The 23,863-nt window shown below is 37.7% G+C and overlaps 1 protein-coding gene across 7 annotated transcripts in view; it reads left to right on the forward strand.

Moving 5' to 3' along the window:
• Nucleotides 1-23,247, forward strand: part of grm4 (glutamate receptor, metabotropic 4) — a 187,476-nt gene extending 164,229 nt beyond the window's left edge. For 3 of the 7 annotated variants that reach the window (XM_079628365.1, XM_079628367.1, XM_079628369.1), the window contains 3 exons: nt 326-1,261; nt 11,976-12,225; nt 21,934-23,240. In XM_079628365.1, coding sequence (XP_079484491.1) covers nt 326-1,261; nt 11,976-12,225; nt 21,934-21,983 — 1,236 coding nt within the window. In that variant the 3' untranslated portion in view covers nt 21,984-23,240. Of the gene's footprint in view, nt 1-325; nt 1,262-11,975; nt 12,226-20,148; nt 20,182-21,933 lie in introns of all 7 variants that reach the window. The other 4 variants (XM_079628370.1, XM_079628371.1, XM_079628366.1 and 1 more) reach the window with 2 other exon arrangements.
• The last annotated feature ends 616 nt before the right edge of the window (nt 23,248-23,863 follow it).

Genomic DNA, 23,863 nt, shown 5'->3' on the forward strand with positions numbered 1-23,863 from the left:
ACTGCACAATATTTCCTCACAAAATTATTCTTTATTGTTCCACGGGAAGAAAAAAAAACAGCAGATGGGGTTGGAGAGACATAAGGATGAGCAAACAATGATAGAGCTTTCACTTTTTGGTGAACTTGACGCACACATCACTTATGAATAAGGATTGAAGTACAGCCTTGAGCAGTACAGTTTAAAATTGCTCCTTTGAGATCCCCAAGAATTAATTTAATGAGTCAGTGGATGAGGAAATGAAAATACTCATTTGAGATGTTAAACATTGTTTCTTGTCTCGAGCCGAGATGAATGGTAAACAGTGTTTGTTTTTGTGATTCAGATACGGACGATGCAGTGGCCAGGTGGAGGGAAGCAGGTGCCGCCTTCCATCTGCAGTCTACCCTGCAAACCTGGGTGGCGCAAGAAGATAGTTAAGGGCATTTCCTGCTGCTGGCACTGCGAGCGCTGCGATGGTTACCAGTATCAGGCCGACCTCTACTCCTGCAAGATGTGCCGCTTTGATTTAAGACCAAACAAGAATCACACAGGCTGCCAGCCCATCCCGATTGTGAAGCTGGAGTGGAGCTCACCATGGGCCGTTATACCGGTCCTGATCGCTATTGTCGGCATCATGGCCACTCTTTTTGTGGTGGTCACCTTCATTCGCTACAATGACACGCCAATTGTTAAGGCATCCGGACGTGAGCTCAGCTACGTCCTCCTTACTGGAATCTTTTTGTGTTACGCTACCACATTCTTGATGATCTCGACCCCAGATGTAGGGATCTGTTCATTGCGGCGGATTTTCCTGGGGCTCGGAATGAGTATCAGCTATGCGGCGCTGCTCACCAAAACAAATCGGATTTATCGGATTTTCGAGCAGGGAAAAATGACGGTCAGTGCCCCACGCTTTATCAGCCCAGCTTCGCAGTTGGTAATCACGTTCAGCTTGATATCCGTTCAGCTCCTGGGGGTGTGCATCTGGTTCGCAGTGGACCCTTCTCAAGCTCTCATTGACTATGAGGACCAGCGCACGGTAAATCCAGAGATGTCACGTGGAGTTCTAAAGTGTGACATATCAGACTTATCGCTCATCTGCCTCCTGGGATACAGCATGTTGCTGATGGTGACGTGCACCGTGTACGCCATCAAGACGAGAGGTGTGCCCGAGACCTTCAACGAGGCCAAGCCCATCGGCTTCACCATGTACACCACCTGCATCATCTGGCTCGCTTTCATCCCCATTTTTTTCGGGACCTCACAGTCGACGGAAAAGGTAAGAGTAGATGAGTGAGCGCAACTTCTCAAGACCTTGCGAATCAAGCGTTTTAAAGTAACGACAGCATTTACTGCCTCAGCTTCCCACCAAACATGCCATTCAGCACGGTCCATTTTCAGCAAAAAACAGACCAGCAGGAACAAATTGACTATGTTCATTTGGGCTTTAGATCAAGCAGAGCGGTAAAACAGACAGTTTATTTCAAAGAGAAATTGAGAATCATGAGGTTTTGCGCTACAGCGAAGAACTCACGTGGTTTCCTTCGAATATTGAAAAGGACATGTGCGGCTGGGAAAAACAAAGGCACTCTCTTTTGCCCATCCAGCACTGCTCTCAAAGATAAAAGAGACTTTGAAAATAGCAAGGAGATTGAGCGTCAGCTTTTTGTAGATGATGTAATCAATTGACAAGCACCAACCGACTTAGAATACCAAACCAAAAAAGGCTCTGCTCTTCGTTTTGAGGCTGAATTAAATATGGCTGCAATACTCATTTCAATTAGAAAACCTGGGACCTTCTGTTTCTGAAGCTTAAGATAAGGGCTTTCTCCTTTTTCAATTTAAGTTTTATTTAATTAGTGTCTCCCTTAGCAAAGCCTTGAACAAGCAATTTCAGCAATATGAGTATTGTTATACTTGTTGGTAGGGAGCCATTATTGCTTTAAACTCAGTTTCCCACTGTGCCTTTTTAACCGCTGTTTAAATGACTCATTCAGATATAAGATTGTATGAACCGACTTTGGTAATTGCATGCTGCTTTAGACTAGTGTCTGCCTACACCAATCAAAAATAAACAAATAACTATCTTTCTGCTGATCAGAAAAAAATCATAACGTAACTCTGTATCGCACGGTCTCTCTTCCCTTCTCTTTTTTCCAGCATCTGCTTTTTTATCTGCACAGTAAAAGGTTTTAGTGTGAATTTACAGTATTCTGGCAACTAATTGACTTTGATAGTCATTTTTACATTTCAGTCATATTTTCTTTGAGCGTAGTCTTTGACCCATATAGCAATTAGTGTTGATCATTTGAGTGATCGGAATGCATTCTGTCTCAAATGTGTTTTGAAGTGCATTTAGACTTTTTGCGGTCGGATGGCTATGATGAGTTAAAAAAACATGAAGGAATTAAGTTATCAAATTAAAAATGTGTCATGTTCCTTTGAGCACTTGAATGATGGCTTGCTTAAATATACAACTTAGTTTTATGTCGAAAGATAGCAATTCAGTGTGCTATTGAAGTCGTTTAAAAGGGTTTTAACATTCTAAGTGCAATGTTATGGCTGACATTTCAGTTATTATTTGAGCAAATGAGCAACAAATCTACTATAGACCTGATTTGATCATTCCAGTATTGCTGGTATTCAGTTTCCCAGCATGAATAAATTAAACAGTTGCATTTTTTTTTTTTTACTTCTGGTTTATTTTCATTTTGTTTAAATGATTTGTATACAGTAATATAATTACCATAGTAAATGTTGCTTTGAATTCACAGTGACATTCTGAATCGTGTAAAATGCTGGTCATTTTTGACAGTGTTATTCCCTCAAAGCCTTCCAATCCTCTCATGGTGTAATCAAAGTTTGACGTTGATTCTGCTCTGTACATTCCAGGACTGAAGAAAAAGTATTAGCAATTAGCTTCGCATTGAAAATAAAGCATGCGTCATATGACACAATCCCACCACTGTGTGCTCAACAAACAGTGTTTTCAGAGGGGAATTAACATATCAAAACAAGAGCACCTCACAATCATCCAGGCTGGCAAGCACAATAAAGCCTGGCGAGTCAGAGATGACATGTCTTTTTAGAGCAATTAAATGCCTCACTTCCTCCTGGCCTGTGATTTACCTTATCTCTCTGCCTGTGCACTTGTCACACGATTTCTGCCAGACGCCTCATCAGCATGCCGTCTCCATCAGTTGTTTGTCATCTTATGTCAAAGTGAATAATGAATGTCTTTGGAGGCTTTCTGGAGCATTTGAATGTGGGCAGCTGGTCTGGTCCCTGCTGAATTTGATCAGCCTGTCAAATGATTAATCGCGAGGTCATCTTATTGTGGTTTAACCAAAAGATTTTTTTTTAAATGAGCCAGTCTGGCAGGTAGGTCTCATTGTGGTCTAAGGGCTTTAGCATGCTTCCTTCCTGGATTTTAGAAGGATCCAGATGGATTTTTGATTGCTTTGTTGGGTAAACTTGAAAGCATGCCCGAAATCCGATCATTAAAAAAAAAAAGCCTGTATAGAAAAAAAAAAAAACTGTTGCTGAATCATGGTCATTGTCTACATCTAAAAACAAATGTGTGGATTATAATAGATAAAATGAATGCAGCTGTTTCTATCCTAAATATATTCAGTTCTGGTAAAAACTGTAACACTCTGAAAACATTGGAAACCTAACGCGTGCTTGTTAAAGGAATAGTTCAAACTCAGAATAAAAATTATGTCATTACTCACTCACACAGAACACGACTTTTCCAAAAAGACCACAATCACCATAAAGGTATTGTAAAAGATTATGCATCATTATTCCAAGCATTATAGTCACACAATAGCTTTGTTTGAGAAATAGACCAAAATTAAAGCTGTTAAAACATCTATTTTGATCTGTTCATGTGTGCTTTGACATGAAATATATAGATAACTATTAAATTTACCCCCAAATTCTGTTAAATTTTTCTGAATTCTTTGTTGTCCTTTCTAATTTTCTATATTCCGTTTTAATGGTTTAATACAATTTGTGCAATCAAAAAGCACGTCTAAGTAGAAGGTACAGATCTTTGGGACAAACTTTTATGTTGGCTTGACAAAGCCTTAGCACGTTGCTAACATGTCCTTAACTAGTTGCTAGTTTTTGTTTGTGATAGTAGATAGATAGTCAAGGTCAAGGTATTTTTATTGTCATTCTGTACATGTTGACACATGAGAACGATAGTGGATGTAACTCTATTTAAAGGGATACTTCAGGATTTGGCATTAAGCTTTGTATCAGTAGAAAACCTGTAGTATTTTCAAATTACCGTGCTTCCCTCCCTCATATCCCCCTGAGATAAGAGATTTATGTATTTTTTGTCTGTAAAAAATCCTCCGATGACGCAAAAATCTTAATTTTGCGTCATCGGAGGCTTTTTTGGCTAGAGGCTAAATCTACAACCAGTAGAAGGCGCTAGAACCGCATGTTTTTAACCCAACCATAGAGGGTGGGATCTCACTCACAGAATGTACAAATAGTGTCAGCCATCTTTTATTTGGAAGCTAAGCTAACAGGCTCTTGTTCTGTGGAGAAAGCTGGGTAGTAGGGGTTACCATCCTCTTTTTCCCGGACATGTCCGGCCGTCGAGATCGCCCAAAATGTCTGGGATTCGGCTTTTGCTTTCTGCGGTCGCCATTCATTGTTTACATGCACACCTTTTGTTTCAATTTAACTGAATTCATTCCGATTGGTGAATCTGAATGTAGTGTTTACATGAACGCTAAACAAGTGATCGGTTGATGTGCGTTTTAACATTGCTAAGAAAATTCCCGCTCCTCTGTGAGAGATACGAGACCGGTGCGTCTCGCAGTAATCAGTAATCATCAGTAATCACGACACCGGCCTCGCGTCGTTTTCCCGCGGCCGTCAGTCTCGTCCTGCTCTCCACAGGAAACATAATGAATGGCGACTGTAGAACGCAAAAGCCGAATCCCAGACATTTTTGGCATTTTTTCGAGACATTTTCGAAATCCCGGGCACTTGTCACGGAGACTCACTAGCAGCCTAGTCTTGTTGTTTAACTGCGCTTTTACCGGTAGGCGTGGCTTGGGAGTGGCCTTGTAGGGCAGCGAAGCAAGTGCATTCTGGGAGTTGTTGTCTTTCATCTACATGAGCCACAAATACATTTTCTGGCTTTTCTCAGTCTAGAAGGCTCCAAATTCAAAAATAATTTCACATTTGTACTACATAAATGACCCATTTTAAATACACATTCATCTTTCCAGAGGTGAAGTATCCCTTTAACTACTTTTGTTTTGACCCCCTCATTGATAGTTTATGGGACTTTTCGTAGTTTTGATCATCTGTATAACGAAAATCAAGTCCGATCAGTTTACTTTTCATATGCATCTAGAATATCTTCATATATTTTAAACCATCATTCCCACAAATGTCATTTTGGTGGCACAGCTTATCAGGCGATAATATGGGAATGACGTTTTTGCATTTTATTTGTCAGGGACAATAAACTTTAATTCTTCAGATATAAAACTTGAGTGTGCCAGATTTTGCGAAGACGACTCATTTTGATGGGATTTCCCTGGACATGTTGATGTCGTAAGCAAAACATACAATTCCTTCATTCTGATGCTTGATGTTATCACATCCCCTCTCGTGTTGGTTTTGAAGAAGCTTGATAATATCTTAAGTCTAGTGTCTCGCCTTACATGGGCCTGCTATTTGTATGCATCTCCAACCTCTAAAACTGGAAGCTATCATTAGAGTGCCATCGTGTCGTTCGGGTTCACTTGCAGGGGCTTTCCTCCTTTGTGTTGCTGACAGAGTAATCGCGTCTCTTTCTGAGCGAGGTCAACATCTCTTATTTACATACATGTGTGTGTCAACGTGTGTGACAGGTGTGGTAGAGGGGGGCCCTGACCCCTGTTAAATGTCAGTTTCTTTGACATTCCCGTTATTGAACTCCTTCAGTCTGTCATTCATTTGCTGTCACCTAAATGAGCACCTTGTTCAGACAGATCCATGAGAGCTTTTTTTCTGGAATATTAAACAGCTTCTCACAGATAGAATTTAATGCGAGTTTTACACTGTACGCCTGGTACTATCTGCTATGAATTAAAATAAAGGAAGATGCCTTCATAATAGTATTACAGTGTGAATACGAAAAAAAGTAATAATGTAACATGGCCAATGCTCAAAGCATAAACATGTACATTTATTTCCACCCAGTCAAGCATTGCTTAGACGAAAAGGTACTCCTGGTCCCAAACTCACGCCATTGGTTGAGACAGAAGTTTATAGGCTGGGTAGTTCAATTAAGCAGAGCATTATTTTGAAAGCCACAGTGTTTACACCCCTCGGGAAAATCAACCTACGAATGACTTACTTATAGTTAGTTGTCTCTGCGCATTAACATAGAAGACATTAGATTAACATAGTGACATATAGAATTAATTCATTATGACATTCAGAGATGGCCTGGATACATGATAGATGAAGTCCCAAGTTTTCATGTGGAACATTCTAATTTTCACTCCCATCAAGCTTTGCTTTGATTGCATAAGATTCTGGAACAGGGATGGGTAGCGTCAGTTCTGGAGCGCCACTGTCCTGCAGAGTTTAATCAAACCTCCAACCCTAATCAAACACACCTGAACAAGTGAATCACTGTCTTCAGGCAAGAGACGGGCTGTGTTAGAAATCACCCCTATACCCTCATTCATTATTCCCTACATTAGTCCACTAATATAATTCACTTGAGGGAGTGAATGAAAACAAGTGAGCGAATTCGGATACTGAGGCTGTTTCCGAAATCGCCCCCTACACCCTTAAATAGGGAACTGTTTGAGGGGATAGCCATTTGTAATGGTGTACGAAACCCTAGTGGACGTTACTGAGTGCACTCATTCAATCCCACAATCCACCGCAATAACGATTGTACAATCGATGTACACTCAACGGCTAGAGAATACCCATAATGCACTATGACGGTCAAGCCAAATGAATTCCCGCAACTCGCCTGAAGATGGCGGCCGCAGATGAATCATCAATCCGTCCGTTTTTCAAACAGCTGGTCCAATATGTGGCTAAAGCATAATATCATGCAGGTGTGAATTCATTTTAACTTGATTATTAAATTGTTTAATTAAGGTCTATATATGCTAGTTTCCATGTTCAAGATCAATCTTTTCATTACTACTAGAGCTGCCAGTTTGCACTTTCAAATGATTAAAGCAAGCACAAACAATGCAAAAGCGGCAGCCCTTCCAGCACTCAGTGTCACATTTTTTTTTGGGTGAGTTTTGACACTGGGTGAGTGTGACGAAACGTCAGCCGATTTTTTTATAGTTTGTGCTTGCGGTTTAATAATTATTTGAAACTTAGCAAATTGGCAGCTCCAGTAGTAAGATGAAATAGATTTATCTTGAACTCTGTTATGGAAACTATGTATAAAACGTAATCAAACAATAAATCAATTAAAAGGGAATTAATACCTGTATGATATTACGCTGTAGCCATATTGGACCAGAGGTTTGAAAAATGGATGGGTGGATGATTCAGATCCGGGCGCCATCTTCTGGTCAGACGTGGGAATCACAGTGCATTATTGGTATTCTCAAGCCGTTGAATGTACATCGGTTGTACACTCATTGTTGCGGTGCATTGTGGGATTGAATGAGTGCACTTGATAACGTCCACTGGTTTCTGACATCACTACAAATGGCTGTCTCCTCAAATAGTGCCCTATATTTAAGGGTGTAGAGGGCGATTTCTGACACAGCCATGGTCTTCTTATTGGAAGATAGGAGGGTCCGTGACTCTACCATTGGCTTTCTTGGATCACGCGTGACTTGTTAACCAATCACATTACAGCCTTGACGTCATTGAATTTCATGAAGTTGTCTGTTTGCAGACACCATAGAAATTAATGAGAAGTGATGTAAACTGAATCATACCTTTTGCGCAATTTTCCATGACTTCTCTGATATATAAAACATTTTTGTGTGTAAACTAACAATAGATATATCCAAAATTAATGTTTAAGAGCAAACATGATAAAGATTAGCCACTGGGCTGTCGATTCATTAAATGATAAGCTTTTTCCTCACAAAAGTGGTTTATTCTGTGTAGTGAAGCCTCTCCTCCATTGACATCCATTTAAAAAAAACGGCCTCTTGTCTTTTTCCCTGCGCACCACTGCGCTAGCTGGCGTTACGCTTTTTCCGGCTAAGGTTGCAGGACTGCCTTCTAGTGGCTTTGCTTTGGCTAGAGGCAGGTGATGTTGTTTTGTATCAGGGTTGGAACTAAACTCTGCAGGACAGCGGCACTCCAGGACCGACGTTGCCCATCCCTGCACTGAAAAAAAAAAAAAATGTCATTCTGTTATTCAGAGCAGCATGGAATCTAACAGAATGAAGTTTTGTGTGTGTGTGTGTGTGTGTGTGTGCAGCATATTCAATGATTTTAAATGTGCATAATTCTTTGTTCATTTGAATGGCAAACATTCACATCCGTTTGAATGGTGTTTTCCACAGCGCCGCTATTAACATGAGACCTACTTCTTTCTTAAAAAGCTTTTGATGTTGACTTAAGACCTACTTCCTTTTAAAAAATGACAGTTAATTTTTTTGTTCTTTATCCCAAGAGATAATTTGGCAGCAGCAGGTGAAGAAGTGGCTGAATCAGTTGTATTATTAAAGTTGATGGTGTTCCGGTGTACGTTTTATAAAGTAATCCATTTATATGTGCGAGTGCAATAACAGCTGCTTTTTTTAACTTGTGGTTTAAATTCGAGGGGAAAAAAGTGGAACACTTTGTATGTGTAGAGACAACAGAGAACATCTCAGAGGACTAACACTGATTCACTGTCTAGTTCTCGTCTCAGTATTTCTCACAAGCCTCATTAGATTGCAGGTGTGCTGTCTGCACATACAGGGCCCGAGGCGGAGGCATTGATGAGATACCGCTATGAATCGTTTGTCGTGTGCGCCATTAAATCCTCATTTGTGACTGTAATTGCAACTTCAGGTTCAGCAAGATTAGTGAGAGTTTTCGACGTATAGACTAAAGCTAATAATTTCTGGCCATTTGAATCACTATGCATGGACCAGTCATGTCCTTTCAGGTGATTTGTTGGAGTCCTGCCATAGATTTTCTGGTTAAATGTGAAAGTGTAGCTCTGCTGACTGAAGTGACCAGGGACCATATTTAACAATAGCTTTTATCTGAGCCATGGCCTTTTGGTTAGACCTCTGACATATTGAGCTGTGGCAAGCGACATATCCTGCTCTCCTCATTTCTTGCCCTCTTTCCAAATGTGAGCGGAGTTTAAACTCTCCACGACTAAATTAGTGGTTGCAATTGCATTGCTAATGCTATTGCTAATGTGTTCTGGTTGGTTTCTGGGTGGTTGCTAGGATGTTCGAGCCGAGGTATAAATGTTTACAAAGCCAGTTCTTCATGATGTAAGTTTTCAGATTTGGGTCAAAATCTCATCATCCAAACCATGTGCATAGCCCTGGAATTTATTTTTGTGTATTATTTATTTACTAATATGTTGATTTAGTTTTTATTTGTATATTTTCCTTTTCATTATAATTTTAGTCATCATTTTTTTTTGTGCTTTTTTAAAAACATTTCTATTTAGCTTTTATTTCCATTTTAGTCATTTTAGTACTTTTAAACTTATTCCAGTTATTTGCCATGGGTAGCATTTGTTTTTTTTGTTAGGGTTAATACTAATATATTATTTTTATTTTATTTCAGCTTTATTTCAATTAATTGGCATTCATTTAATAAAAAATAATTTAATTAATTAATTAATTGCATGGCATTGTTTTTATTTCAGTTGATAATGTTAACCGAAATATTATTACTTATAATCTTATTTAAATGTATTTATAATTTGAATTTAACTTATTTCAATATTAATATTATGTGTTTTAATTAAATGTAGTAGTGTTTATTAGGATAAAATGGTATCGAACTAGCCTCCTAGTAGCTCTATAGTTGATGGAAGAAGATACATGTTTTTTTCTATATGTTTAATACAAACTAAAAATTTTACAGATATTATTTTAATCACTTCTTTTGACTTTAGTGTAATGAAAATGAACTGGCTTTGCAAACAACATGGTCAAATCTACTGAAACATTGGCGTCGTGACTAGCTAACGAGTGCCTGTTTTTAAAGACACTGCACTATATTTGAACGACACACTTCTTTAGGATTGCCTTTAGTGGCCAGTGCTGGGTGGTAGCCATCTGTCTCTTCTCCGAGAAGAGCCCCAGCACAGCTGATGTGGTCCTAACCCTTCCTGTCGACTTGTGCTGAGACTGCTTTCCAGTCAGTCCCTCTGGATGGAGATCACAGCAGTGAGTCACACTTAATCACAGCACACAGTGGAGCCAGAGCCGAGGTCACGTCCGCCAGAGCCAAAACACACAGCAGCGTTCTGAAGCAACAGCAGGGGGTTCGCAGCAGTTCCATGGAGTGGCTGGAGCCATTAGTGCTAGTGTGTGTGTGTGTGTCACTGAAAACATGTCATAAACAGAGTCGCTCCAAGTGGTTGGTTAAAAATAATCATGATTACCCTTCTAATTACTTAGGTAATAATGCCTTACGCCGTGTCCTAACCGGGCCCGGTGCGACAAAGCGACCAGCGATGAAAGCAATCACTTGCATGTTAATCTGAGTTTCTGAGCTAACTAGCCAAGACAAGTGAAACAACAGTTTTATCAGTCGCTTGTTTTCCACTTCTGTGGCGTCGTGCGGAGAAATCCTGCTCACAGCTGTTCATCATTTATACAGTGGGGTCCACTGAAATTAATGTATTATTGTTCATATATTATTATTATTGTTTATAATCATAATTATTCATTTGTATTATAATTGTATTAATTACACAATTACTAACACTTTAATTATGTATTTATCTAATACCATTTTGCTCTACAAATGATATGATCATTTTTCTTTTTCTTTTATTAATTGTTAAAGAAAATATTCTTTGTTTTAAAATTGTTCAAAAACAAAACCAAAACAAAATTATGTTCATTTACTTTTGGATCCCACTGTATATTAAACATCAAATATGGAGAAAGCTGCATCAATTGTAGAAGTTGAGAAACATATGATAATTATGTGACAAAATGAAGTCACACAAGGATGGATTTTACTTGAAGAGTGAGCGTAAAAATAGCTGATTGCTGCTGTCAAATACAGCACAATTAAACTCAAGGAACATATATTTTTTGGCACCTATAGCACTGTTCAGCATCATAATACCATTACCTATACCTCTCATTCCTCATGGCCTCATGGGATAGCAAAGTGCCAGTTGGTTGCACACTTGAAAATCTCAGCAAATGCAGTACATCATCTGCCTTCTATATCATGACTACTCTGTATTCTGACATTCTAGTAATTTGCATATTATATAGTAGAGAATTACGCATATTCAAATTTGGTGACGGGGATGCTTTGGGCATGTTGAGTCACAAGGTTATGGCTCTCTGTTGAGGCTTGACATATTGACTGTGTCAGTTAGATCAGGGGGGATATTATGTCAACAAGCCCTCGTGAAAAGAAGGTCCCAGGTCATGTGAACAAGTCTTCATTATTGCAAAATACAGCCCTGACAGGACCCCACTGTGAAGAAGAGGGCTATTGTATCATCCTGAAGGGGTTTATTTTGTGATAATGACCTGTATTGTCCCTTACATTATTTCTTTCCTACCAAATAAGTAAATAAATGGTCTTCAAATATTGATTTTAGTGAAAATTATTTTATTATGTGAGAAGAAATAGACTGTGGTGTGATATAAAACTAGCACATTGCTGGGTATTGGTTGCCTGGGGCAACTGACAAATATACAGTTTCATTATACGAAAATATTTGGCCACAGAAAGCTGTGATTGACCAATTACAACCCAGTATGCCATGTAATAATGGCTTTGTTTTCAGTGATTTGTCATTTTCATATGCTGTGATTTTTGTTTTGCAGATGTACATACAAACGACCACACTGACCATCTCAGTGAGTCTGAGCGCGTCCGTGTCTCTGGGGATGCTGTACATGCCGAAAGTCTATGTGGTGCTCTTCCACCCGGAGCAGAATGTGGCCAAGCGCAACACTCGCAGCCTGAAAGCTGTGGTCACTGCCGCCACCATGTCTAACAAGTTCAACCCCAAGGCCAGCCTGCGGCCCAACGGTGAAGCCAAGTCGGAGCTGTGTGAAAACCTGGAAACTCAGGGTGAGTGGGTTTGAGGATAAACACTTTATTGTTATTGATAATGATTTTTACACTGCCATAAACCTGTTTTTGTAATCTTCAAATGTTTTATTCACCATCATTCTCTTGCTCACTTGGATCCATTTGGATAATGGATACAAATTTGGAGTCAGTAACACAATTATGCTTCAGCAGTCCGGTTATGAGTCTTAATGCAAAAACTTTGATTTAAAGGATTAATTCACCCAAAATTGACAAATCTGTTATTACTTATTCCTGGATTGGTCTAAACCCGTATACGGTTTTATGTTTTATTTAATAATGCCATGAAATGCAATGAAGACATTTAATGGCATCAGTGTGATGATCATAACAAGACAACCCCTAATCGTCTGCCTCATTTTGCAAAAAAAAAAATGTATGTTAGAATCTTACCGCTTAGCATCAGAGATGGGCTAAGAAGTGTGTTTTTTCATCATCAAGAGGCAAATCAGTTGAATCGGTACAACAGTCCTTCCCGAAACCCATCTCCTCCTATTTTGAATATCAATAAAACAGCAGCTCATAAACAACTTGTAATACAGCAGTAAAAAAGCCTGCTGCCTCAGCAGAAAAAACTTGCATTCTAAAGCAGAAGCAAACCTGTAGCCTCCATCTTCTAAAGCGTGGATTCCCAGTCAAGAGTCAAGAGAGTCCCAGTTCGCATAATTATACTTTTTCATTAATGCCCTCATTGATTGATTAAGTTCAGGGCTGAATAGATTAGTCATTGTCGACAATAACAAATTGGTAAAAAATATTTTCGTTGTTGAATAGTCTTTTGATCTTATGACCTATTTTAACTCTAACTTAAAATTTAGATATTTTTTTATGTAACTTACCAACATACAAAACATCAACCCAAGTGTTGATAAAAAATAAATGCATGAAGCTAGAATAAAGAAAATATTTTTTTCTATTTATATATTGAATGATATTCATACCACCAAATATTCTGGGTGCCATTACACTTTTGTGAAAATGATTTTAAAAAATGCTAGCGGTGGCTGGCCAGCGCTCCATGTAGCGCGGTTGCTCTTCGGGCAAGTTTAAATCCCTGCTCGGATACCTTCCCTGATCCTGTCCCACTCTCTCTATCCCACTTCACTTCCTGATAGTTCTCTTCTATCCAATATCAATCAAGGTAACAAAAATAAATATATATATATTTTTCAATATGACAACATGCGTGTGTTACATTCAGATATGGCTTTGTGCTCTAAATATAATGTGGTATTATTAATCTGCACACAGTTACATTTATCCTAAAATATTGACGCTACACTTTATTTTGCACGCCCCAGACGACATATTTATTAAGAGTTAGCTTTCCTGTAGCTCAGACAGTTGAGCGCTGGCCCTTGCAACGTCAAGGTCATGGGTTCGATTCCCAGGGATAGCAAGAACTGATAAGAATGTAAATGTGTACCTTGAAATACAATGTAAGTCGCTTTGAATAAAAGCGTCTGCTAAATGCATACAGTATATGTAAAGAGAAACCTGCGAAAACAGAGAAGAGGCGCTAATTTCTGATGCTATATCTGGAATACACAATCCTCAGTAGACAGTTTTTTTTTTTTTGCATGTGCCATCTGCTTTGCATGTGTTTTTATATTCACAAAACGTTGGTAAATCACAGTTTAAAGATGTGCTCCACTGCTTATGTGAACGTAGTTAGACTGTACAGCGGTTTTGAGACATACTCCATACTCCCTTTGTTAGCATCATCGTATTAAAGTCGGCTTGAAATAGAAGGTGAGATAGTCTTCTTCCCTATTGTGATGTATATTTGAGTGAAACGGCTTCTCGAACAAGAAAAATGTGCGGTGGGATTTGATTTTGTCCATTGGGAATGATTGGATGGTTGTGGTTTGCTATTGGTCGATCTCATGTGAGTGACAGGTTCTCCCTCCCTCTTGAAAGTACACGCGTCATCAGAGAAGAGAAGATATGAAGGGGAAGTTATTTTAATTAAAGATTACAAGGGCACATGAAATTAAAATAATGTCCAAGGATACATCATTGATAATAAATACTGCAATATTCCATAAAAAAAAACAAGAACTGTCATTGTTGATTTCATGGTGACTTTAAAATCCTCATGCTTAGCAACTAACCCTAGTTACTAACCCTAACCTCTGACGTCAAATGTATCAGACAGGGAAAAAATATAAATCCATTTCACTCTTTTAATAGACGTGGTAAAATATGTACTGTAATATAGTTAAATATGTTGCTTACAAGAAGAATTTCCCTCAGAATAAACAGATGTTGTATTGTCATCAATGGAGCAACTTGTTTATTTGCAGCCAGATGGTGTCACATCTACCAGCAGGGGTTAACAGGGTCATGCTGACCAGCGATACCTTGACCCTTTGCTTTTTGGGCCATGTAAGCTGAGAAACCAAGACATATTAATCCAGTCAGAGATATGCACAAAGAATATTAAAATTCATCATGAATTTACTATGACATTTCCCAAGATATATCTGTACATTGACTAGTTCTTGAATAAAATATTGTGTTAAGCAGATTCAAAGTATCATGTTTGACTAGGAAGGAACAAATTATCTGCTTCCATTACATTGCATTTGGCATTCACAGCAACGTGCATCCACTCTGCTTTCATCATGTTGCATTTTGTATTAATTTTGCAATGTAGCAATACCCAGTAAGTCATATTGTGGGTCTTAGTAACAAATAGCTCTGAATTAAGGGAGACGTCCAGATAAATGTTTTGACAACAGAATTAAATTGTGTAATGAATGTTGCTACATAGATGAAAATTCACCCAATTAAGCATGACTAGTTGGCACAGAATGTTTTCAGTAAATCTTCAACACCGGTTGCATGCCCATGCCAGACTACCACCATCACCAGTGTGAGTTTCATGTGCTCAGTGCTTTGTTTGCTCTCTATAGCACTTTGAATTCACTGCAGTGGAACAATGTGCTTTTGTAAATGAGGTATTAGAGTCAGTGACTACATTAGCATGTGCCCTTTTAAAAAATCTTTCCAGAGTCATTTAATACAGGCAGTTTCTTTACATTTAAAGCAAAAGCTAGCTAACAAATCATTCCTCCTTGGCACAGGGATGTCTAACATTTCATGAATGCATTAATGGTGGAATAGGATCTCTTTGTTGATTCTGATTGATTTGCGAGCCTCCTTTAAGACTTGAATTGCATTAAATAAAAGTGTCTGTTAAGTGTCTTAATGTAGTGTAATGTGATAGAAACATTGCTATAAAGTGTTAGTGAATTACATTACATTGAATTATCATGTAGTTCCTAATTGTGTTTCTAGTCAAGCAAGGACTCATCTTTATGTGTATAGGCAGAAATCACTATCATTACATTGGTACGCTACAATAACACAGATTTCAATTGAAGTCAAATATATCATGATTTTGTGAAGATGACTAAAAAAGATAGTTTGTTTCAATAGAGTGGTGCAGGGATGACGTTAAAACACGGAAGAATAATTTTCCACTGGTTCCCCAGCCTGTTCTCATGCACGTAAATGCGTCTCTATAGCACGCAGTGTGTTTATCGTGCAATTTATACGCGAAAATTAGTTTTTACGTGCATATGATACACATTCTTCGCGTGCATTTGATGCGCACTTCATTGTGTGTAATACACACGCACCCCACACCACTAATTCCACCCAAAAGTATACACACACGCACCCCACACCACTACTAAACCTACCCTAACCAACCCATGCGTATCCTATGCACGTAAAAACTAATTTTCACGTATAAGTTACACGATAAACACACTGCGTGCTATAGAGACACATTTAGTGTGGTCGGGTTGGGTTCCCTCAAGATTTTCCTGTAGGGTTTATAATGGAGTTTTTCAATGAATGGGTAAAATAAAGCCTGTGGTAAACACAACTTATTAATCTTTATTTAACCAGGCAAGTCACTTTAATTTCAACAACAGCCTGACAGGAGAGTTAAAATCTCCTGAAAGTCATACAAACATACATTACAAAACACACACATATACATTCGTTTAAAACATTTACAAGCTGTGATGAAAACACTCCCAAATGCAGAGATTGAAATATAGGATTCTAATTGCAATGACTTCTGTATCACATACCAATATTTGGAGCAGCAAAATCAAAAGCTGAACGACCATAAACAGTAGCTATGTAACTTGATACCTTGACGTTTTGTTCTACAACGTACATAGACATATGATATAGGCATGATATAGAATTATGCAGTCGAAAATGTTTGATTATGAGTCCGTCTGGCATTGTTTTGGAATGATCTGATGCGTTTTGATATATAAATGCAGTTTCTGTTGAATTTAGAGAGGATTTCAGTCTAAAAAGGCAGCACACAACCCCTGAAGAAACACTGTGTACCTAGCAGCAGTGCTTTCTATTAAGGTGATTAGCGTTAACAAAAGGAATATGACGCATTTCACACCCATTGCTTTTTCACGGATTTTAACTCGCAGGTGACTAGTCTTCACAGTATCACATTTAATGTGACATAGTTCATTCTGTCTTCTCTGAAGCTCCAAAAGTCACACTTCTGAAGTCCCAATTCTTGTCATCTCACCTACGGGGAGTATATCAAAACAAGACCTCGAGACAAATCAAGATGAGCACAAGACATGTTTGATGTAGCTATTCTTATAGTGTCAGTGCATATTTGTGACATATTATTCACAGTCATACACTCCATTAGTGCATCTACAAAAGTCAGTACTTGGCAAGCAGTTTTATCACTGATATAGAGGACACCTTGCTACCAATACATCCTGAAGTAACACTCCATCTTTGATGTCATTGAAATGCAGTATGTGTATTGAGTTTAGTGATGCATGCAAACAAGATCAAAATATAATGTGTGTGTCTGATGTTGCCTGCAAAGATCATAGAAACTTGCCAAAGAATGAGGATGAGAGGATGAGAATGACAAGGTCAGTTGATCAAACTCATAGAAACGTTATATCAATGCCATCAATAGGTGTTCTCTAATGAATATAGAGTTTTGCTTTTGGGTGAGTTGTAAATATGATCAATAACAATACGAGTCTGCTTTACATCAGCCGTTTTATGTGTCAGGATTTGTATGACTGAAAAGATCAATGTGGATCTCCTTGAAATAGTCTCTTGACCACAATATAACCATTTTAATGAATGACTTGTTGAATTGAAGATATCAATTCAATATCACATTTTGTTGCCTTGGTTAGAGAGTTTTCTGCAGTGTGCAGCTTAAACATTTTTAATGCAGCTTAAACATTTTTAATTTTTTTAAAATTAAATTTTTAATTTTATTTAATTTGCATTGAATCATTAATGTGATGTGTATATAACATATAGTAATTTAAAACATAATTTACAGATTCCCCGATTCTTGACCCAAAAACAAACAAAGTCAGACTTTTGCAATTTAATATCAGGAATATATTTTCTGTTGTTAAATATTATGCAGCATACTTTTATGTTTCTAGATAGCCTACGTACACATAAAAACTAATTCCATTTTTGTTAGGCTTTGGTTTTCATTTATTTTTTCTCTCTCTTTTTTGTGAATAGTTAGGATTAATTTATGCAGCATATTCCTTCAGGCTACCTTTTAATGACAATTACATTTGTAATGCCTCCTGATAATTTCTGTGCAAGGTCGTTTAATTTCAGGGCATATTGAGTCAGAGAAAAAGCACCTCTGCATATCCAAGTTCAATGGGCCTTAAGGCCAAATGGGCCCCAACAGGTCCAATTATAACAGAAACTTATACATCTGTGTTTGCAATAGGTGGCCACACACTATTATCAATATACAGAGAGAGATTAGCATTAGACTGTTTTATTCTGTTAAGCTTTACTTGACCTGATCTAGTTTGACTTGCTGTAAATGAGACTGCAAGATTTTTAGATCTGAAATACAGAAAACTTCAAATCATATGATGCATGTGCTTTTAAGAGCGTGTTAGTGTGAGTTGCTGCGTCCATGTAATGAATGCAGAGCTAGAGCTGAACGAGCTCATGCATATAAAAGAGTTAATAATGTTACTTTGAAATAAACTTGTTTCAGCACCAAATTATGCTTGTTAATTTATCCATCTGGGCTTAGCCGAAGCTCAAATATTACATGTGTTTGCCTTAAATCAGGCATTTAAACACATGTGCAATGATATTACTGTTAATCTCTGAGATACAAATGTATACACAATAATTACACAATAGTTTCAAGGCTTCTGGTCATCTACTTCCAGCTGTACAGCATCAGTTATGCTGCTTGATATTGCAAACTGTTATTTTGTTATTGTATTATTTGAATTTATCGTAATCATAAACACACTGGCTTGTAGCGCACATTATTTTACCATTTGCTCTTCTGCTTTCTGAAGCAATGTTTATTTACAGTTCATTGACTGAAAATAGCCAACGACTATATTTTCACTAACTCCACCCACTATTGCTCTGATAGTTTGTTTAGTACATATAACATATAACATTCTATTTACTCTTTGTGTGATTAACATCTATTATTATTTGCACTTACATTGCACATTGTAAACAAGATGCTATTTATTGCTATATGCTTTTTTTCTTGGTGCATAAACAGTATTTAACCCTCTAGGGTCTGTGGTGTTTTCTGGGCCCTGGAGGTGTTTTGATATGCCCAGACATTTTTGCTTATTTTGGTTAATTATAAAATTTTCATGGCTAAAGTCTGATCACACTATAATGAACACAAACTCTGCTATAACGTGTGCAGCATGTATGTAAAAGTTTGTATTTTTTTGAAAATTATGTTTTTTTTTAAGTCACTTTTTTTCACTTGTTTTTTTGTTTATGTTGTTTCTCCTACCCCAGCTTAATAAGCAACCACTATAAATAAGCCAATTTGTAGAATGATTTCTCTAAAAAGTGACTCTTTTTCTGAGTGGCAATGCTAGTAGTGCACTTTTTAGGCTGTATTATAATTTTGTGATGCATACATTTGCATGTAGCATATAAAAACTACTGAAGTTTATGTATTCAAATGCATTATGCCTAATGTACTGGTATATGCTTTTATCTTTAAATTATTTTGAATGATTGACATTTACAGTTGCTTGATACTGTGCCTTGCAAATGTATTCACAATCACAACCTTTGCAAATCCTACAATGAAATCTACTTCAGGAAGAGTTTCTAAAACACTGGAACTCAAAAATATTTTAATATAACAGTGTTGTGTTAGATAATTTGCTGAAATGTGCTTTTATGCATACGGATCCTATCCCTGCATCGCGGACAATCCCAATTTTACACAGATGGAAAACAATTGTCCTGATGAGGACACAATTACCTCACAATTGTGCTCTGCCTGTGAATCATTAAAATAACGACCACATATTTTCTGGATAAAACATGTAAAGTAAAGGGATCATTATTCAGGTTGTGAAAATGAAATACATCTTGAAGGTTGAGGTACTTGAGTATGAATCAACCGATAAAGAAAATGCTTAAATTGTTGTAAACACTTTAAAAGAACATAACATACCGCGCAAGCTTATAATTCTTTCAAAGAGAGCATTCAGGGGGTTGAAGAGCATTTCAAATAGGATGCATCTGAAAAGAATCATTTGGATCCAACATTGATTGATGCACTGTGGGAAAAAAAAATCAAAGCTTGCATACTGCAGAAACATCTCTGTTTATAAGGTTCAAATGCTTTTTTTCTTTCTGCATGAACAAACATATTATACCTGCAATGCGTTGCATTTGAACTTTGCATTACAAAACCAAATCAGGAAGCAGCATCCATTGTTTGAATTTCTATTTTTCAGTCTTATTTTTTTTTATTATAGATGTATAAAATGCTGCAAAGTTATTGTAAATGAAACCTGTCTAATATATGTAACCACTCAACCTGTGTTTCAGGATGTGTTGATGATAACTAAACAGTGAAGACAGGTAAAGAATTTAATTATTGGTTATTGCTTGGCTTATTGTTGGACCTAATTGTTAAACTCAACTATGTTCAATTTAGCTTTAATGCTTAAACTGTGGATATCAATTCGTTTATAATAGACAATGCATTGAGAATACGGTGACATTTGTTAGAATTGCTAAAGACAAAAAGCATGCATGCCGCATTGTTTTTGCAAATCACTTGTTTACACGGAGCTTTGTTGGTGAGAAACACTATACTGGGGAAAAACCTAAAGATAGCAACAAATTTGTTTTATGCATTTTTCAAGCAATAGAGTAGGTGAAAACTTTCAGAACAGTGCATGGCCTAGATTGCATAAATACAAACACAAATTGGGAAAGCATTAAAATAGAGCTGTATGAATCTATGCTAGATCAAATCAAGCACCTCCAATGATATTATATATAGAGCAAGAATCATTTAAGTTTGCGTTTTGTGTCAACGCCCCTCCCTCTAAGCTGAAATAGAGCTATTTATATGACTGCACCTATGGGTCATTGCTCCACACACTGGGACAGTCCAGACTGAGAACCGCACCATAGTGTTGGGTCAAATGTCACTTCACCTTCCTTATTCAAACGGCCCTGCATGATTGCATGAGGCAACCTTTTGATCTCCATATAATGATGCAATGAGCTTGAATTTTCCATTGACCCTCCTTCTTTGGCAAGGTCATTACATAAATAGCTGAAGGCTATGTCACTCATGCTACCCTTTGTGATTGTTTGTACTACACAGCTATTGCAAGATGGATGCCGGATGACAGGATTAGGCTGTTGATTGAGTTGTTGTTGATGGAATGCTTTAATAGCAGACTTGTCACTGTTTGCTGGTTACTGGCATGTTTTTAGAAGGTGTTAAATGGCCCTCCTCTGCAAAAGGTGACAACCGTCTCAGTCAAGTAATTTGCACTTTGATATTAAAAAAAGACAGAGTCTGATATCAAAAGAGACACGCTACTTGACTTCTGGCAAGTTAATAGCAGTATCAAAGGAGGAGTCTTCATGTTGCAACCAGGCCTGACAAGAAATAAAACTGCGTCATATCACTTATCGCTAATGCGTATCCTACCAAATTACTACATGTCAACCAACTCTTTTTCATTTACATCTACGTCAACTCCCTTTCATTAGAGGAAGACTGTTAGGTTAGGGTTAGTAGGATACGTTGATGTGTACTTGCAAAGCTACTTATATTAAGTAACGTCTGTTAGGGGACCAGATATTAAAGGGATAGTTAAGTAATTTACTTGCCCTCATGTTGCTCCAAACCTGTATGAGTTTCTTTCTTCTGCTGAACACAAAAGACATTTTAAAGAATGTTGGTAACCACACAGTTGACGGTATGACCTCCATAGTGGTTTTTCCCCCTTACTATGGAAGCCAATGTCTACCGTCAACTGTTTGATTACCAACATTCTTTAAAATATTTTGTGTTCAGCAGAAGAAAGAAACTTGGAAAAACTTGAGGGTGAGTAAGTTTTGACAAATAAAAAAAAATTTGGGTGAACTATCCCTTTAAGCAGACAGTCTACCAATATTCTGACTGGTAGTTGGCATGTAGTTGCAAACACAGTATAGTAGAACATCTAAAGTGGACAATCGAAATAAAGTGGTATCGAATTACCTCCCACACTTGACGTCGTAAAATCCTAATAAAGCATCTGCGTTCATGTTTAAGTGCTTCCGAGACTCAAATGATCTATTTTTGTAACACTCTCTCTTCCCTTGCAGGACTCAGCCCTAAACAAACGTACATCAGCTACAGCAACCATGCAATCTAGCCAAGTGATAAAAGGCCACTACCGAATCCCAGAAGTGACCCCTGGAAGACAGCATCTCAAGATAAATCACTCTCACGTTATGTCACGTATTGAAGTGAGACAGCGGATGGTTGGAGGACCCCCACAGACATGTTTCCATTAATGAAGCTTATGTGAAGTCACACAGGGAGCATCTGGGGAGGCCGTGACTGTTGAGACGTTGATGTTGGAATGACGGTCTGTCACCCAGACTATTCCATTACAGCTTGCTCTATCTATTCCAGATGTCATTGTTAAAGTGATACACACTAATTAAGGACAACATGTCAGTGTCTGCTGTTTCATTGGCGCTAACACTATGTGGTGGCTAAAAAAAGAGAAAAAAACGTATAAAAAAAAAAATCATTTGGAGCTTTTTCTTCTTGTTTTCTCCTTGGTGATGACAACAGCAAAGGCAGTGACCATTGTTTACAGATGTTGAGCATGCTGGTTTTGACATCCTGTGCTGTGTTGTTTTTTCTTTCTTTCTTTCTTTTCGTTTTTTCAACAAAAAAAAAAGAACCTTCTGGAATGCTGTTGAACTATGTTGCTGTATTGTTACCTCACCATGGGCCTTGTGAAACTGTTGAAGATGTACGAAGTGCTCTTTGGAGTAATGTTTGCTTGTGCATAAGTACACACCTTTGAGGAACTCAAATCTGCCCTGTTGTCAAAATGTGCTATAGCTGTCACAGTCACCTGTGCGAAATCGAAAAATCACAATTTAGAAATGGCGTGACGCCGGCTTGGAGAGGAACGCTCGAGATATTAGAACCAACATCCACTGGACCAGGAGGGCGCGCGCAAGTTACCTTCATAAGAATGCAGCTACCGGAGACTTTTCAAGAAATTCAAAGCATCACCAATCTCAAGTAAAGGAATGGTTCTGAGAAGCTCGGAGAGAGTAGATGACAGGATTCAGTATTCGTGTCCGGAAATGTCAGGTGATAGAGAGACAAGCAGATTCGTCTCTTTAGATGTTTGTGAATTCAAGATTCAGTTCTTATGATTTCTTTGTTTTTGCACTGTTTGTGCTGCAGAATAAAATGTCTATGTTGACCGTGATAAATGGCAACTTAATGTGTGTTCCCGATTGCTAATGTTTGCTTTTCATCCTAAAAGAGAAAAAAAATCGTCAGAAACAGTGCCTGAATTAAAGTATTTGTAAAATAAGACATATGAGGTATGTGAAGCATGTTAATTTTTATACATAAATAATTTCTAATAAAGAAATTTTTCAAAACGCATTGTTTTCTGGGGGAAAAAAATCATCTCTGCATTGTTTGCGATGTCAAATGTTTGTCACGTATGGCTTGGGCTCATTCCTAGATCTTTTTCACTCATCGTTCTTCTGTCAGGCAAAACCCGAATGTCGGATTGCTTCGAAAAGTAATAGCGCAGCTCTCTTCTATAAACCCAATTTGAGTGATGATTCAATGCAGCACAAGCTTTTGTGGCAAGAATAATAATAATAGGACAAATACTGTAGTTATACAAGCATAGTAATAATAGACAAACCCTAATCTGAATAAATAGACAAGCGTAATGTTTTTCTTGTTTATTTAATAATGCTTTTTGTATCAAAACTAACATGAAACATACATTATAAGCTTTAATTCGTTTTGAGATTTGCATTTCCTCCAAATGGGCTAATACTCTTGCATGTCTTTTTATATGTTGGTCAAAAACACAAAAGGGTTATAATCACAACTAAATGAAAATATTCTCTTTTAGTGCATTTCAAATCTCCTCCAAGAAGGCACTTAGTCCTGAAGATTCAGAGACAACATGGCACAGAGGCACAGTGGAAATTAAAAGAAATGTCGTTTTTCTGAAATATATTGCTTTTACAACAGGCAGCC

Source organism: Phoxinus phoxinus (assembly GCF_949152265.1).
Source record: "Phoxinus phoxinus genome assembly, chromosome: 11".
In the NCBI taxonomy this organism is placed as follows: domain Eukaryota; kingdom Metazoa; phylum Chordata; class Actinopteri; order Cypriniformes; family Leuciscidae; genus Phoxinus; species Phoxinus phoxinus.